This window comes from Leptosomus discolor, chromosome 1 (assembly GCF_034619465.1).
Source record: "Leptosomus discolor isolate bLepDis1 chromosome 1, bLepDis1.hap2, whole genome shotgun sequence".
NCBI classification, from domain to species: domain Eukaryota; kingdom Metazoa; phylum Chordata; class Aves; order Leptosomiformes; family Leptosomidae; genus Leptosomus; species Leptosomus discolor.
Genome location: NC_141391.1, coordinates 31,059,939 through 31,074,382, shown reverse-complemented (window position 1 = coordinate 31,074,382; position 14,444 = coordinate 31,059,939). Strand labels below are relative to the sequence as shown.

Genomic DNA, 14,444 nt, shown 5'->3' with positions numbered 1-14,444 from the left:
AAAGAGGAGTCTCCTGTTTAAAGAAAATAAACAACCAGAAGCCAGCAACTCTGTGTTTTCAAAATTAATTATAATACAGTGCCAAAATATTTTCCCATGCAGTCAGCATAATTCTACTCTGTACATGACACACAAAAAGCAGCAAAAACCTGAGATTTTCTTTCTGCAAAACTGCTGTTCGTTACTAACATCAGCAGTAGTACTAATGTTGCTTCAGCCAGAACCTTCTCCATTCCATCTCCATCTTCTCTACATCGCCAAGCTCGTAGTAGGTTCAGACCTGTTCCAGCAGCCTTGCATAAAGTGCTGATAATTGATCTAGAATCAAAAGGATTTTTGGTTTCAGGCATGAGGGCAGAGACTTCATGCATCCAGAGCGACTATAACTCGTGTCAGAGGTAGCTCTGGAACACGAAACTGCAGAGATGGAAATAGTCCCCAGTGCAGTTAGATGAGTTATGGCCATGTTTTGTGTATTATCATATGTAAGATATTGGGTAGGTGTTGTAGCAGAAATGGATTGACACTAGGTACAGCAGTAATTTTCAGTCACCCATGCGTGGGTTTGTTGGTTGGTTGGTTTGTTTTTTTCTGAAATGTGACCTTCTATATATTTTCTTGCATTGTTTGCTCTTTTTTCAGGAATGGCTGTTTCATAGGAAGTAGTAAGAGACTCTAGACTATAACTGTGTTTCAACTCTGCAGTTAGCCTATATCTAACGGACTACTATTGAATCAGAAAAAGTGTTTGGTGTATTTAATAGTTAAAAGTTCAGTTAAATAGTTAAAATCTATCAGGCAAAATATGACTGTTCTGAAGTATTTCAAAGCATTGATCTTCTGTTTAGGATCATATTTTGGGGATTTTTTTTTTTTTTAATTTTTTTAGAGAAGAAGGAACAAAATCCATCCAGTGTGGTTGTCTACTCTCAGAATAATGTACTGTTACATTTTTCTAGGGGTCACCTCTGTTTGATCTTATCAAGCAGTCAAAAGAACGAGAAGGCCAAACTGATCAGCCTGAGCCCACTTCCACTCTCAATCTGCCTCTCCAACATAATCACACTGCAGCAGACCTGTAAGTGACATGCATGCTTGAGGTCTAGTAAAATGTGAAGTTAATATTGCCCTTAATATTTAAATCCACTTGTATTCTGTTTTCCTACTTGTTAGGCTTGGTACTTAGGATACGTTGAACTGTTGTATTTGCTGCTGTTTATTATACATGTAAATTTAGCTAAAGCAAATTCAGAAGTATTTTTTTTTTCCCAAGCCCTAACAAACTTGTAATTGCAAACTGCTATCTTACTTGCCTAGGAATAAGTCCCTTTATCAGGTATTTAGTCAATAACTTGAATTTTTAATTCCTGATGTGAGAATTGCTTGCAGTAGCAATTAATTTCTTCTAACGGGGGAAGAGGGAAGAGTTCCTGCAAGTGTTATTCATACGAAATCGTTCCTTTATCCTGTGATGTTAACTAGTTAATATCTGTTGAATCTCTAGCTATCTTTCTCCTGTGAGATCTCCTAAGAAGAAAGCATCTGGACCTCCTCCAAGTTCTACTTCCACTCCAGATGGTCAGCCAGGCGTGACCCCCCAAACACAGAAACCACAGAAATCTACCTCCCTCTCTTTGTTCTACAAAAAGGGTTTGTTGCTTCTGTATTTGCTGTAATTGCAAAGTCATCTCTTGCTGTTTTGGAGCTCAACTTTTCTTAGAAGATTATAATCTGTAGTAAACGCCGTACAAACCTTCATCTGCCTCTGGAAGAAACAGTAAGATGGTGCCAGAAAGTTAATGCTTGCGTTCTACACACTGCCAGTTGAAACTGAAAACTTACCTACTGGTTGTAAGAATGGCCCATGGGCTCAGAAGGAGGGTTCTTCTGTCACAGACAGCATCCTTTTTCCAGCAGTGACCGGAAATAGATGTGATGGGAAGCTTAAGAACTGGCCAAGCATGTATGGTGCTTCCCCTGAATGCTTTCCCAAGCTTTGACTTTCTCCAGCTTGGAGGTTTTCCTGAGCCTCTTGCAATATGTCTGCTTAGTAACTCTCAGTAGATTCATGTTCCAAATGCTTGTTCGGACTCTTTTTGAATTGACATAGACAGACGTGCGCGGCATTGTTTGGTGTGGACTTAGGTGTGTCCGCTGCCTGTTGTACGAAGAATCTTTTCCATTTCAAACCTGGCTTCTACTACCTCCCTTTGAGGGCTCGTAGTTTTTGTGGGGGGTAAAGGTGAACATTCAGTTGCTGTCCATCCTCCATCGTGTTCCTGTTCTTTTGTATATTTCTATTATTACAATTTCAGTTTGTTTTTCTTCTCTGTTTCTGAAGTGTATCTACTGGCCTATCTTCGACTGCGTACCCTGTTCTTTCGGCTTCTCTCTGAACATCCTGACCTGGAACCCTTGATCTGGACCCTCTTCCAGCACACACTGCAAAACGAGTATGAACTTATGAGAGACAGGCACTTGGACCAGGTAACATTAACAACGAGGCTTTTGAAAGTTTGGAAAGACCGTCCTGAACAAAATGTTCCTTATACATTATTTAGCCATTAGAAATTGTAATCTGAGGTTTTATTTCCCTACTGATCATTCAAAGGAGAAATTAATTTAAGAGTGAAATCTGTTATCTCAGTTTTTTTAAGTAGTGGCAGTTACTTACTCTGGGATCTTCATATACCATTTACAGCTATTTTCAAAATAACGAAGACCCCCCAAACTTTCTAATAATATACTTGAGAGAATACCAGTTTTCTTTGGGAAGACAACATGTGTGGTTGATAAATGTTTTGTTATTCTGCCCTAAAATTGCAGCTTGTGAAATGAGTTTGAGAAGATATTTTCCGCTCCAATTAGTTGATGGTCATACAGAAATGGAGGGAACGGTAATTGACTTGCATTCTGGAAGCTCTTACGAAGTTGAGCTGCATGCTAGTTTACAGAGCACACTCAGTAACAGAAAGCTCATCAATTGATTTCTCAATTTGAAACGAAGAAGCTGAATTCACTTTCTGCATTTCCAGTTGTCTTGTCTTGTTTCTTTAATAGATCATGATGTGTTCCATGTATGGCATATGCAAAGTAAAGAATGTAGATCTAAGGTTTAAAATAATCGTTTCGGCATACAAGGAGCTTCCCAACACAAATCAAGAGGTATGGAAATTCTTTAATGTTGTACTTCCATAAAAATGTTATAAATGAATTATTTTTCTCTGTTTATCTAAAATAAAAAAAACAAACTACACTTGAACACACAGAAGAAAACTTCTGCTTCGCTGCCTCTCAATTTTGTGGAGGAGAAGACTGTCTCTAGTATTAAATGTCTCTTTAAACATCTTCACTTTTTTACTTAAAGATACCGAATAATGGGTGATGATTCTATTTGGAGACGTTATGAAAGATTCAGATGTACTGTTAGTGGCATTTTCCAAAGCAACCCAAGTTCTTTTAAAAGTTGCCTAAATTCCATTGAGCGTTAAGGGGAGACGAGCAGGTAACCTTCTTTAGAAGCTTTCAGAGAAATACGGCTAGGTATCGAGTAGAAGTGTACGGTTATATGTCAAACAGGTACGTATGTATTAAAGTTGCAGGGTTAATTCCGAGATCAAGAAGTTCCTTTCTTTGTAAGGGCCTTACTGGACTTAATTTTTTGCACAAAATGGTAATTAAATCAATAGAAAATCAAACAAACCATCCCACAGTTAACTGACCCGTAGGCATCCTTTTATTAGCAGAATTTCTCATAGTGTATTTGTACATCTTGGCTAAACTCCTGACTTTTGTCTCCCAGCCTAAAGAACTAGTTTATCCACATCAGGTCAGTAAGGAGTTTTTTCGCCTTCCAAGGCGTGCACAGAGGCAAAGCCTTTTTTTTTTTTGACGATTGGGTGCGTGAAAGTAAATGGAGCTTAAATTTGGGGAATAATGTTAGAGTACTGATGAACTGCTTTTGCCCTGGGGGGCTGTGCCAGTTAATTAAGTAGGTGCCACTACTGATGTTCATATACGTTTGGGAAAAAACCCCAACAATTTAGAACAGTTCTAAATAGTAGTTACAAAGGCTTGTGTACAGTACCCGTGCCACCATCGTAGCTCTTACCAAACACAGATCTTTTGAATGGCTTTATGAGTCTGTCAAATGTCCAATTGCCATCCTTTTAAATTTTATTTTATTTTATTTTTTTTACTGTGTTGATTTTCTCACCCTGTGCAGACTTTCAAACGTGTTCTTATCAGGGAGGAACAGTATGACTCCATTATAGTCTTCTACAACTTGGTGTTTATGCAGAAGCTGAAAACAAACATTTTGCAGTATGCCTCCAACAGGGTAAGCTGTTACTTGTGTTCAGTATTAATCCTTTAATAGAATAGGAATATATAGACAATAAAAACCTTATGATTATTTATTATTTTTATAGCCTCCCACTCTGTCACCTATCCCGCACATTCCTCGCAGCCCTTACCAGTTTTCCAACTCTCCTCGGCGTGTCCCTGCTGGCAATAACATCTACATCTCACCTTTGAAGAGCCCGTACAAATTCTCCGATGGGTTTCAGTCGCCCACAAAGATGACTCCAAGGTCTAGGTAGGCTGTTGACAAGGGTTTCTTTGACTAAATTAAAGGTATTTGGGCGATTTTAGTGGTAGCAAATTAGAAAACCTCACGGGCTAGTTTTGTCAATAGTCTGTGGTTATGACATCTTTTCTGGTTAAAAGTTTGCTTCCTGTATGTGGAATCTTTACTCATCTTTGAGCACTTTTCTGTTTCAGTTGAGTCAGTGTGGTCAAGGAGTTTGGGGGCTTTTCTTTTTCTTTTTTTTTTTTCTTTTTTTTTTTGTCAAGAATAGTCACATCCAAGAGGGATTTCCTGGCCTAGTTGCTTAAATGTTGTCGGCTTTGACTCTGGATCACAGTCCTGAAAATCATAGATGAGCTTTGTACACTTGTTTAAAGAGAAAATACCTTTTTTTGGAACAAAACGGTCCAGAGCATTTAGTTGACTGAGCGGAACATAGAATCATCAGGTTGGAATAGACCTCTAAGATCATCTCCACACAGCGAAGCGTCGTTTGGGTTTGCAGTGTTAGCGCAGGGAGAGGGGGAGGGTGTCTTACGCCAGGCTGTGCAAACGGGGGATGCTTCTGTCGTTGTTAAAGGTAGCTTAATCTTTAAACGCTTTTCTTCTTCGCTTGGCAGAATTTTGGTGTCCATTGGTGAATCGTTTGGGGTGAGTTTTAACATTTTTAATGTCTGGTCTTGAATGTGTGTAACTTTTGGAGGAATGAAAGGCTGCTGACACCTGTGGAACTGGACCACGAGTGTCTCTAATTTAACGTGGTGTTTTATGCAGTCTGTAAGCACAAAGATTACAAGAGTGTTCTGTTAACTCCTTTCAAATATCCAGGCTTCGCTTTTAAAATGTTTTGCGTTTTATTTTAGTTGCTTTGAGAGAAGATAGAGTTCTTCAACTGCAGAGTTTTAGAACTCCTAATTTTTTTAGCAGATAATCTGGAAAGTTTGAGTAGTTTTAGGGTTTATTGGCAATTCTTCCCCCATTTTCTTGTCATTTCAGACTTCTGAAAAGTTTCAAAAAATAAACCAGATGGTGTGCAACAGTGACTGCCAGCTAAAACGCAGCGCAGAAGTAAGTGCTGCTCCTAAGCCGCTGAAGAGGCTGCGCTTTGATATAGAAGGGCAAGATGAAGCAGATGGAAGGTGAGGGATTTTTCTTGGCTTTTTGGTGATCTTAGATGTGTTTGGTTCTCAGGGCCTTCCATCCTGACTTCTTCCTGACATCTTAACTTCTTCCTGATAACCTAACTTCTCTTAATCTGTGAACTTTAGTAAATATATTCAATGATAGATGGTGGCATAATACTCCTCAATTAGACGCTTTGATGTCAGAAGCGAGGATTTACTCCGGGCCTGTACGTCCAACATCCCAGTGTTACTGCTGAGTGCTAAACCATGCTGTCATCTTTAGTCAGTCTTTTAAAAAAAAAACCCTTAGATTTTTTAGATATATCAGAAATCAAGCAACTCTTGAGTTTTGTGTGGATGAGAAAAGGGTTTGCATCTTTGTAAGAGAAGGCGATAGCACTGAAATGAACTAACCTTGATTTAAATTTAGTTTATGAGGATAAAAAGTTATTTTTTTTAACTTCTGCTTAATCATGTGCTTTCTGTCTGCAGCAAACACCTACCCCAGGAGTCCAAGTTCCAACAAAAGCTCGCAGAAATGAGTGAGTATTATTTTTTGTAATGAACTGTACAGCGGCGAGTGCCTTGGATAAAGCAGTTTGTGCCCACTCACATAAAAACATTTCTCAGCACCGATGTCATTTCAGTAACTTGCTCAGTTTTGTACTTGCTCCATTGAACCATGAAAATGCAGATCATAAAATGGAAATCCTCAAAAGCCTTTTTGAGGATGCTAAATGGCACAGCAGTATAGAAGATGCTGTATTGCATGTGAATAAGAAAATGAGTGTGACACATTCTTCCTAAACACTGGAATTCTTGAAATGGAATTAAATTGCTTGCCAAAGCTCTCCCTTTTGTGCCGGTGACAGACCCGAAGCTGAGAGCTTGCACGGGTAGAAATCAGTAGTAATTGCAGCAGCATTTAGTTGACCAGAACACCTTTTTAGGTGATTACAGTACAGTAAAGGAAAATTATATAGACAGGAGAATTGCGTGTAATTTTGTATGTTGCTTTGCCGTCTTTTATACTAAAATGCCTGAGACTGCTGCTTCTGCTACTGTGGATCAGCATTTCTTTCAGATTTTATGGGGTCACTTTTCTGTTTTTCAAATGAAACTCAAAATCTAGCTCATGAAAAGCAAAACAGCCCTGTCCCCCCTCCAGAGAAGGAACACGCTTGGTCTGACCAGCCGTTCTCACTCTCTGGTGGAATCTGAGCTCTGTAGCTGAGCGGATTTGCCCATTAAAAATTCTTACCTAGCAAGTGTGTGCTCCTCGAGACAGGCATGAGTACGGATCCAGGCACCTCCCGTTTATTTTAGGGCAGGGGAAATGTTTCAGCATTGACTTGTGGCAGAGGTTAGGAAGGGACGTCGTAGCTCATGTCCAGTTGTGTCCATGTGCGTCACGGGGGGGAAGGGGCGTGTCCTGGGCAGGCTGGGCTGGCTGTGGGACGTGGGGGCTGCTCAGCCCGTGGCATCTGCCTGGCGACGAGGCGAGATCCCTGCGTGACGCAGTCCATCGGCCCGCCTTGGGGGTGAAAACGGACAACGTGAGGGTACAGAAGCAAGGAGAGCTTGAGTGAACGGGTGGAGTGGATCTCTGAAGGTGCGTGAGATGGAGCAAGAATTGCTGAAGCAACTCAGAATTATGTGGGTGTTGTAAAATGGGGGATTTGTTTTCTTTAGCATAGCGTACTTGTACTCCTTGTGTCATTGCAAAGTTTTACAATAAATAATCACATCCAAAGCGATTCTGAAGAAAATACTTAATTTCATTCTGGTTTTGTTTTGGTTGGGTTTTTTTTTTTAGCATCGACTCGAACAAGAATGCAAAAGCAGAAGCTGAACGATGGAAATGATACCTCAGCCGGTGAAGAAAAGTGAGACTCTTCTCAGGACCAGGGGCTGCACTGCAGGCCCTCTTAGATTGTTGTTGTTTTACAGCCTTCATTAAATGAGTTGCTTTTTTAGTTGCTTTTTATTCCGAACTGCTAGTTGAAAGCATTTGGACTTTTTAAATTTTTAAATGTCTTTCATGATACTTTGCCTTATGATGTAGCATGTATACAGTGTAAGCCACTGAATTTAATTTATATATATTTTTTTGAGGATTTTAAAAACATGACTTGGAAGGTGTCTTAGCTTCCTATTGCAACATTACTGATTTAAGCCAATTCAGGCTACTTGGATTGAACTTTCCTGTCTAAAGACAAAATGTTAGCTAGGATGATTTGAAATGCACTAATTTTATTTCTTAGATTTCATTTTTAGGTTTTCATGACTTGCAAATTTTGAAAACGAGGGGCCAGATACTGCAAAGATTTCTGTCTCTGTAGATAATCAGTGCATCAAATTCCCGTGAACTGCACAGCGGTGGCCGGCCTCACAGAGGTGGGGCCCGGCGTGAGAAGTACAACCCGAATTCGAAGTGAACTCGTTATGTAGCCGTACTACTGAAACCAGTACTTAGCGTTGCGTAGTTTTCCTTCCCCAGCTCTCGCCCCGCTGGGATTTCAGAGGGCAGCTGCACTGTTGAATTCCGTGGAATGTGAATCCCACAGCAGATCTTCCCAGAACCCCACACAGAATCATCCTCCCAGAAGCTGAAGCTTCTTCCCATACACAGCGTACTTGATGTGCACTTTCTTCTCTGGGAAAAAATCTCAGTTACTAAAAGAAAAAAGAACCCCAAACCTAAATACCACCTGGTACGCATACACGTAAGATTTCGAAATTCTAATGATGTAGAATTTTCCTGATTTCTTCAAATTTTCACCTAACTGTAGCCAAGCCAAATAATTTGAGAAACAGGCACCAAACCTCCTCCCCGTAGCTGAAAGGCGAATGGCCCCAGCTGGGTTCCAGGTAGAAGGCCCCGTTGGCCTTACTGCAGTGTCTGCACAAAGCCGAGCTGGGTGAGCCCACGTTGGGGAAGTTCAGTCTGCCTTATTTCACTGAAAAGGCAGAGTTGAACAGGCAACTTGTGAACTGTTGCCACCAGCAAAAAAAAACAAACTCCAAAACTGTTTTCATCTTATGTAAGTTACTGATTCAGATACTGGCATTTTTCTTGCAATGACAAAGTGTTTGCAAACCAGCCAGTTAAGGAAAGCACATTTTACTGCCAGTGGATTAAAATATATGTAAGGAAGTCTTGCTTTAAAATTACCCATTTTGATGAATGGGTAGCTTTTGCAGCTACTTAGGTGAAAACAGTTATAGTAGAAAAGCATGCTATTCGTTACGGAAACCTTCTAAAGCCACATCTTCTCCAGGTAGCTTATTTAGAGACTGTTTAGCCGATCCTAGAATACTTAACAGTAGTACATTTTAAAGATCAGTTCTTGTGTTGAACGGAAGCTAATCCTAGAGCTACTAAAAACTCTACAAACACCGATTTGTCAATGAATTTTAAAATAAAATTGAGTTATTTTTTTAGTCTCAATATAGCTCAACTTTCTTCCTGAAAAATGTGCAGAAGCGTTACATTTATTTTCTCACTTTGTGCAGAGTTTTACAGACAGAATATCTGTTAACATTGGGGTACACTGACTGTAAGCTCTGTTACAGCCGTTTAAGTTCTTCCATGATCCTTTGGCTGGAGGGGTGACGTTACAGAGTCCAGTACCTGAAGAGATTTATTATTTCTTTACTGTGACAATGTATTTTTTTGTTCAGACAGACTGAAGGCTTTACATCAAATGTACGATAATATTTTATACAACTAATCAGTTGCTCTCCTTTCAGTATAAATAAAATAGCTTTCGAAAGATTTAGAGTCGGTAATGTTCTTTGATGAGATGAGAAGGCAACTTCGTAGGTGATGATGTCCTGCTCTGTCACGCTGCAGCTGGTCACCCCGTCTCCAGGGATTCCCTCTTGGTGCAGAGGTCCAAATAGCTGTGCTGTTGGGCTCGGAGTTGTCTTCAGAAGTTTCCGTAGGATGTTCCAGAGATGTTATTCTCGCCAGACCTGTGGCTCCAGGCTCACCGTGGGTAACCGTTCCGGCAGGCACAGGCCCCGGCCCCTACCGTGGGCTGGGTCGCTGTCACGGCCCTCGGCAGCGTTCCCAGCACTTCACTGCCCTGCTTTTCGTAATCGATTCTTTTGCTTTCGGAGCTGCTGGGAAGGGCCCAGGATGTCCAAACTCCGGGCCGCCACGGCACTCTGGGCTGGGAACGGGGCAGTGGGGACATCAGCCTCGCAGCTCCCCGACGTTGCTTTGCCAGAGTCCAGAGGTGCCTGTGACTCACGACTCTGCTGAACTCGCAGAGCTATTTATAGCGGCGGCGGCGGCATTCGTGGCAGAGCTCAGAGCACAAAGCGCACTGGCAGTCCCTGCCCCCTCTGAAAACACACATTTTCAGAGTCTTGTTTTTAAGCAGATGCATATGCAAATAAATGCGTACCGAAAACAAATGGCTTTTTATCCAATTTGGCAATCCTCCTGTGCTTGAGAGTACCTTTCCTAGGGCGAGACCTTGTTGTGTTCAAAACAGGCTAGAATATTGAAACTGTTTCAGGAAAAAAAAAAAAAAGAGAATTGGGATTCAGAGCAGAAGATGGGGTGGGCGTTCCAGGTGCCTGCCGGTAAGGACTGCAGCACTGACCAAACCCTTCTCATTACCACAGCGCAGAACTGTGCATTTGGGGAGAAAGTTTGCCTCTGCCTAAGCTGTACGTGTAAGCAGGGGCGTCTCGGAGAGGCCTGTTTCCCTCCACTGACGCCAAGGGGAATTTAGTCTATTGGCTTGGCTACGTGGCCGTCTTGGGATGGAAGAGCTGACTTCCAGCCTCTTTCTTTGCAGTTTTATACCTTAGTTTCTTGCTGCTGGCCCCTGTTTCCAAATGCTGGGTTTTTTCACGTGTCACAGAATGCGTGAACTGTGTGTTTTCACGTCCCGGAGAGGCTGCAGGAAGATCCCTGTGGCAGAGGTGACGCAGCTGGAGAAGACTCTGCCTGTGTGACACTGGTGCACAGTGCAAGGTGAAATACTTTCAAATGTCACAAGTAAGCTGGTCATAATGTACATTTGCTTCAGAAACTATTCTTGATGGTTTGAGGACAATTTTAGTAATCATTATTTTACTGAGGCATTAATTTCTTTGGAAATACACTTGTGCAAATTCTCCTGCTTTTTTTTTTTTTTTTTGCAGACTCGGTTTTTATTCTGCTTACAAATACTTTATCTGGTGGTGAGGATCTCCTGAAGAACACAAATAGTCTTTAAAGTATCTCTCTGAAATATCATCATCTGGTTTATTTCTTTTTTTTCCCACGCTACTAACGACATGTAAACAGCTGACTAAGTGTCAGGCTTTCTTCATTTTTACTGAACAGAAAGGAAAAAAAAATCCCACTCATACTTTTTAAATATTACAGCATTTTTATTAAGGTCTATTAAAACCAGGCAAGTTTATAAAGAAACAAGAAATCAAAACATAATTTTATGTTCAAGCTGTAAACTTTCTACATCACCAGGTGGTAGCCAACGTGTCCTGGCTCTATGGGGGAAATGAATGGTTTGTTTTACAAGGAAAGCCCATGGAAACTGTTCAGACGATACAAAACCAGCAGTTTACACCATTAACCAGGCATTGATAACAGAACTCTAGAGGTGGGTACTAGGTGACCATGCAATGCTGGCTCGTAGCTTAAGAGAACCTTTAAAAAATGACCCTACCCTGTCACTTCTCTTTCTTTCAAATTCCATTTGATTCACCAAGTTGCCCACCCGCATCCCTTCCTAGAACATCCCTCTCAATTTAAACTCCAGACGCAGTTTATGCCCAACCTTATTGTCACTTTTTAACAAATACCTTTTTGTCTGTGGTGTCCTAAAACGGAACAGCACGGGCGTATTTCAGCACTTGATGTTTCTTGCATACCGTCGCGCAACGGTCAAACGCATCCCCAAGTTCTTCGAAAACGTTCCATGATCGGGTTTCAAGTGCATGGTTATACACATTTAACCACCTACGCCAGTGTGCTTTTTTTAAACATTGACCTTTTAAGTGCCAAGGAAAGTGTGTGCACTGGAAGTTCAAAAAAATTAAATAAATAAATGTCTCTATGAATGCAATACTATCGCATCCGGGTCAGGTGATACGTATTGCATGAATAAAAGCCAACATTGACACCTTGGAGCTTTAGAATTGCCCTCACTCAGTCCAGAAATGCTTTTTCTTAGAATCACAGGCTTCGTCAATTACTGTGAAATTGCAACTAGGCTTTGATGTGTACAGAAGGTTGGAAATTATTAGCAGGAAGGAAATACATGGGAAAAAAAAAAATGGCACTACTGGTTATATTAAGCCAAAATAGTTGTTGAACTACTGTGTTACGAATTTGAGCCAGCTTAGGAGAGTGGTGTCACGCGCCAGTGCTGTCACTCCATGGAGTGGTGTCTCCAGGGAGGCAGGCTCCTCATTCAGCAGAGGGTTTTCGATCAGATGTCGAGTTAAAAACAGTCATTTCACATTTAAAGGTTTGGGTTGGTTCTTTCTTAAGTAAAGGAACAGAAGCAACAGGTGAGACCTGGATAGCTGGCAGGTGAACTGAAAGGGGCAGAAACTTCACTCCAGCCATCCCTGGCTTAACCAAAACACCTGGAATTACCCAGCCTCGGCTTACGTAGCATCGCCGTGTGTCTGTGCTTTGGCACGATCGGTGCCGGGCTGGAGCGTACGGGGTTTGCAGAAAAGTTGTGCCCTACCGTGATGCTGTTTCGCTGTCTGCACTAACCTCTGCCGGTGTGCCCGAGTCAAGTGCTTTGCAACACAAACTTATCAAAACTGATTGTTTCCCCCAGGGAAGTTGTGGTTTTGATGAAACTGCATTAAGGACTGGAAAGTTTTTGCCCAGTTCTGTTTGAATACAAAATACTGAGGCAGCTGCTGAAGTAGGGCCTTAGGCTGCTGGAGGAAGTTGTACTAACCCCTGAGGGGGTGGCAGAACACGCTTCTTAGGAGTAGATGACCCAATGTATTTCTAGTGAGAGTCTGAGGCAAATGCCTCAAACACAAGTAATATTTTACCACAGCATTTTCCAGAATAATTTCCTTATGGCCTTCTCCCTAAGTAAATGCTACTGGCTGCATGCCTCACCCTTCCGCTCACCCCCACAGGGACTGAGGGGAAGAGAGGCACTACTCACTACTTCTCATCTTCTTCTCCGAGGAAGTGCTTCTCCTTTTCCTCCTCCTCAAGGAACAGGATTGTTTGAGAAACGATCCTCCAACATAATAAAGAACAGTTATTTCTGCTTTAGAGATGAGGAAATGAGGCTGTGATCTTTTATGGGAATTAGGTTCTTAGAAACCACCTTTGAGGATCAGGAAAAGTCATCGAAGGATTATGTGGCACAGCAAGGAGCTGAAGGAAGGTCGCATGACTGACCATACTTGTGCACTGAGCCCCATCATCCAGCTTCTTGCCTTCTCCATTTGTAAAATACTACAAAAGGCACTTAAAGCCACTTCACCCAGTCAAAATTTTAAGAGAAATAATTTCTCAGGGTTAATTCACAGTTGCCTATTAGAAAACTCAAGTAAATGCTTCATGCGCTCAGCATCTTCTGTAACGGGGCAAACCTCCCTCTGTGCAACACGGGGAGGGGTTTCACCTGGACTCACCTTGGTCAGCTGGGAATTGAGTATCTACTCTGCCTTAGCCACCTCACTGGTCAGCGATGGGAGAGAGGCGTGTCCAGAGGGCACCTCCTCTCACCTGAACCAGGCACGGAAGGTAAGCGGTTATGGTCACCTGGCAGCACTGTCTGAAGGGGAACCTGGAACAATGTGTTAGGACAAGGTGTCCTTACTGCCACATGGAAAATAACGTGAGTTTCACTCTTAGGATTTAATTGTAAGAAAGACCCATTTTTATCACTTTAAAACTATCTTTTTCTCCATTTTCCTTAAGATGATCTATCTGGGGATAGTAAGACAGGAATAAACAAACCTCAGGTGGAACTTCCCTTTCCTTGAGATTTTGTTCGGGTTTCTTTTTTTAGTAACAAGCAACCAGATGGTTGTCCGAGTACCAAAACACACAGCACAATAACTCACATCGAGACAACTGCTGTGAATGCTTCCTGGCCCATTGGGGTGCCAGGGAACGTGCTGGGTGTAATGGAAATGAAGGTTTTTTTTTTTTTTTTCATTCTGTCTAGAACAACGGATTAAGTGCCAGAAACTGTAAACTGTCATATCCAGCTGAAGCTCTTCAGGGCTTATGTATTTTACTCTCCAAATAAACACCAAGTGAGACATACCCTCCTACCAATCAGAAAGCCTCTCATGCTAAAGAATCTATTACTTTGTCACATGTTCAGAAAAACAAGTTTGTATTGTCACGGGATGATAACCCGGGCACAAAGCAGCCCACTATTAGGTTGGCGATAAAAGTATACTATGGAAGTTTTAGCAGCAAATAAGTCCCTGTCCCATAAAATCCAAATGCAGGATGTTTAAAAAAAAAAAAAAAAAGAAAGAAAAAACTCAAACCAGACAGACAAGATAATGGTAGCTTAGTTTGCCTGACGTTAAGTGGGAAAGGGTAGTTACTGTAGTTACTGCATTAGATTTTTGTTGTTAAATTCTGACTGTTGGCAATGAACTCTCACCATACATCTGTGCTGTAGCCATCTGTACAAAACCTCTGTGTTAGCAGACTCTTACACATCTCCTAAGCTGACAGACACCGAGTCTTTCTTTCCAAACCT

At 41.5% G+C, this 14,444-nt stretch overlaps 1 protein-coding gene across 1 annotated transcript in view; it reads left to right on the top strand.

Moving 5' to 3' along the window:
- Window positions 1-9,490, top strand: part of RB1 (RB transcriptional corepressor 1) — an 84,220-nt gene extending 74,730 nt beyond the window's left edge. The window contains exons 18-27 of the mRNA XM_086476511.1: window positions 960-1,078; window positions 1,505-1,650; window positions 2,342-2,487; window positions 3,061-3,165; window positions 4,226-4,339; window positions 4,431-4,597; window positions 5,209-5,239; window positions 5,585-5,727; window positions 6,205-6,254; window positions 7,529-9,490. Of these exons, the coding sequence (XP_086332637.1) occupies window positions 960-1,078; window positions 1,505-1,650; window positions 2,342-2,487; window positions 3,061-3,165; window positions 4,226-4,339; window positions 4,431-4,597; window positions 5,209-5,239; window positions 5,585-5,727; window positions 6,205-6,254; window positions 7,529-7,602 (1,095 nt within the window). The 3' untranslated portion in view covers window positions 7,603-9,490. The remainder of the gene's footprint in view (window positions 1-959; window positions 1,079-1,504; window positions 1,651-2,341; window positions 2,488-3,060; window positions 3,166-4,225; window positions 4,340-4,430; window positions 4,598-5,208; window positions 5,240-5,584; window positions 5,728-6,204; window positions 6,255-7,528) is intronic.
- The last annotated feature ends 4,954 nt before the right edge of the window (window positions 9,491-14,444 follow it).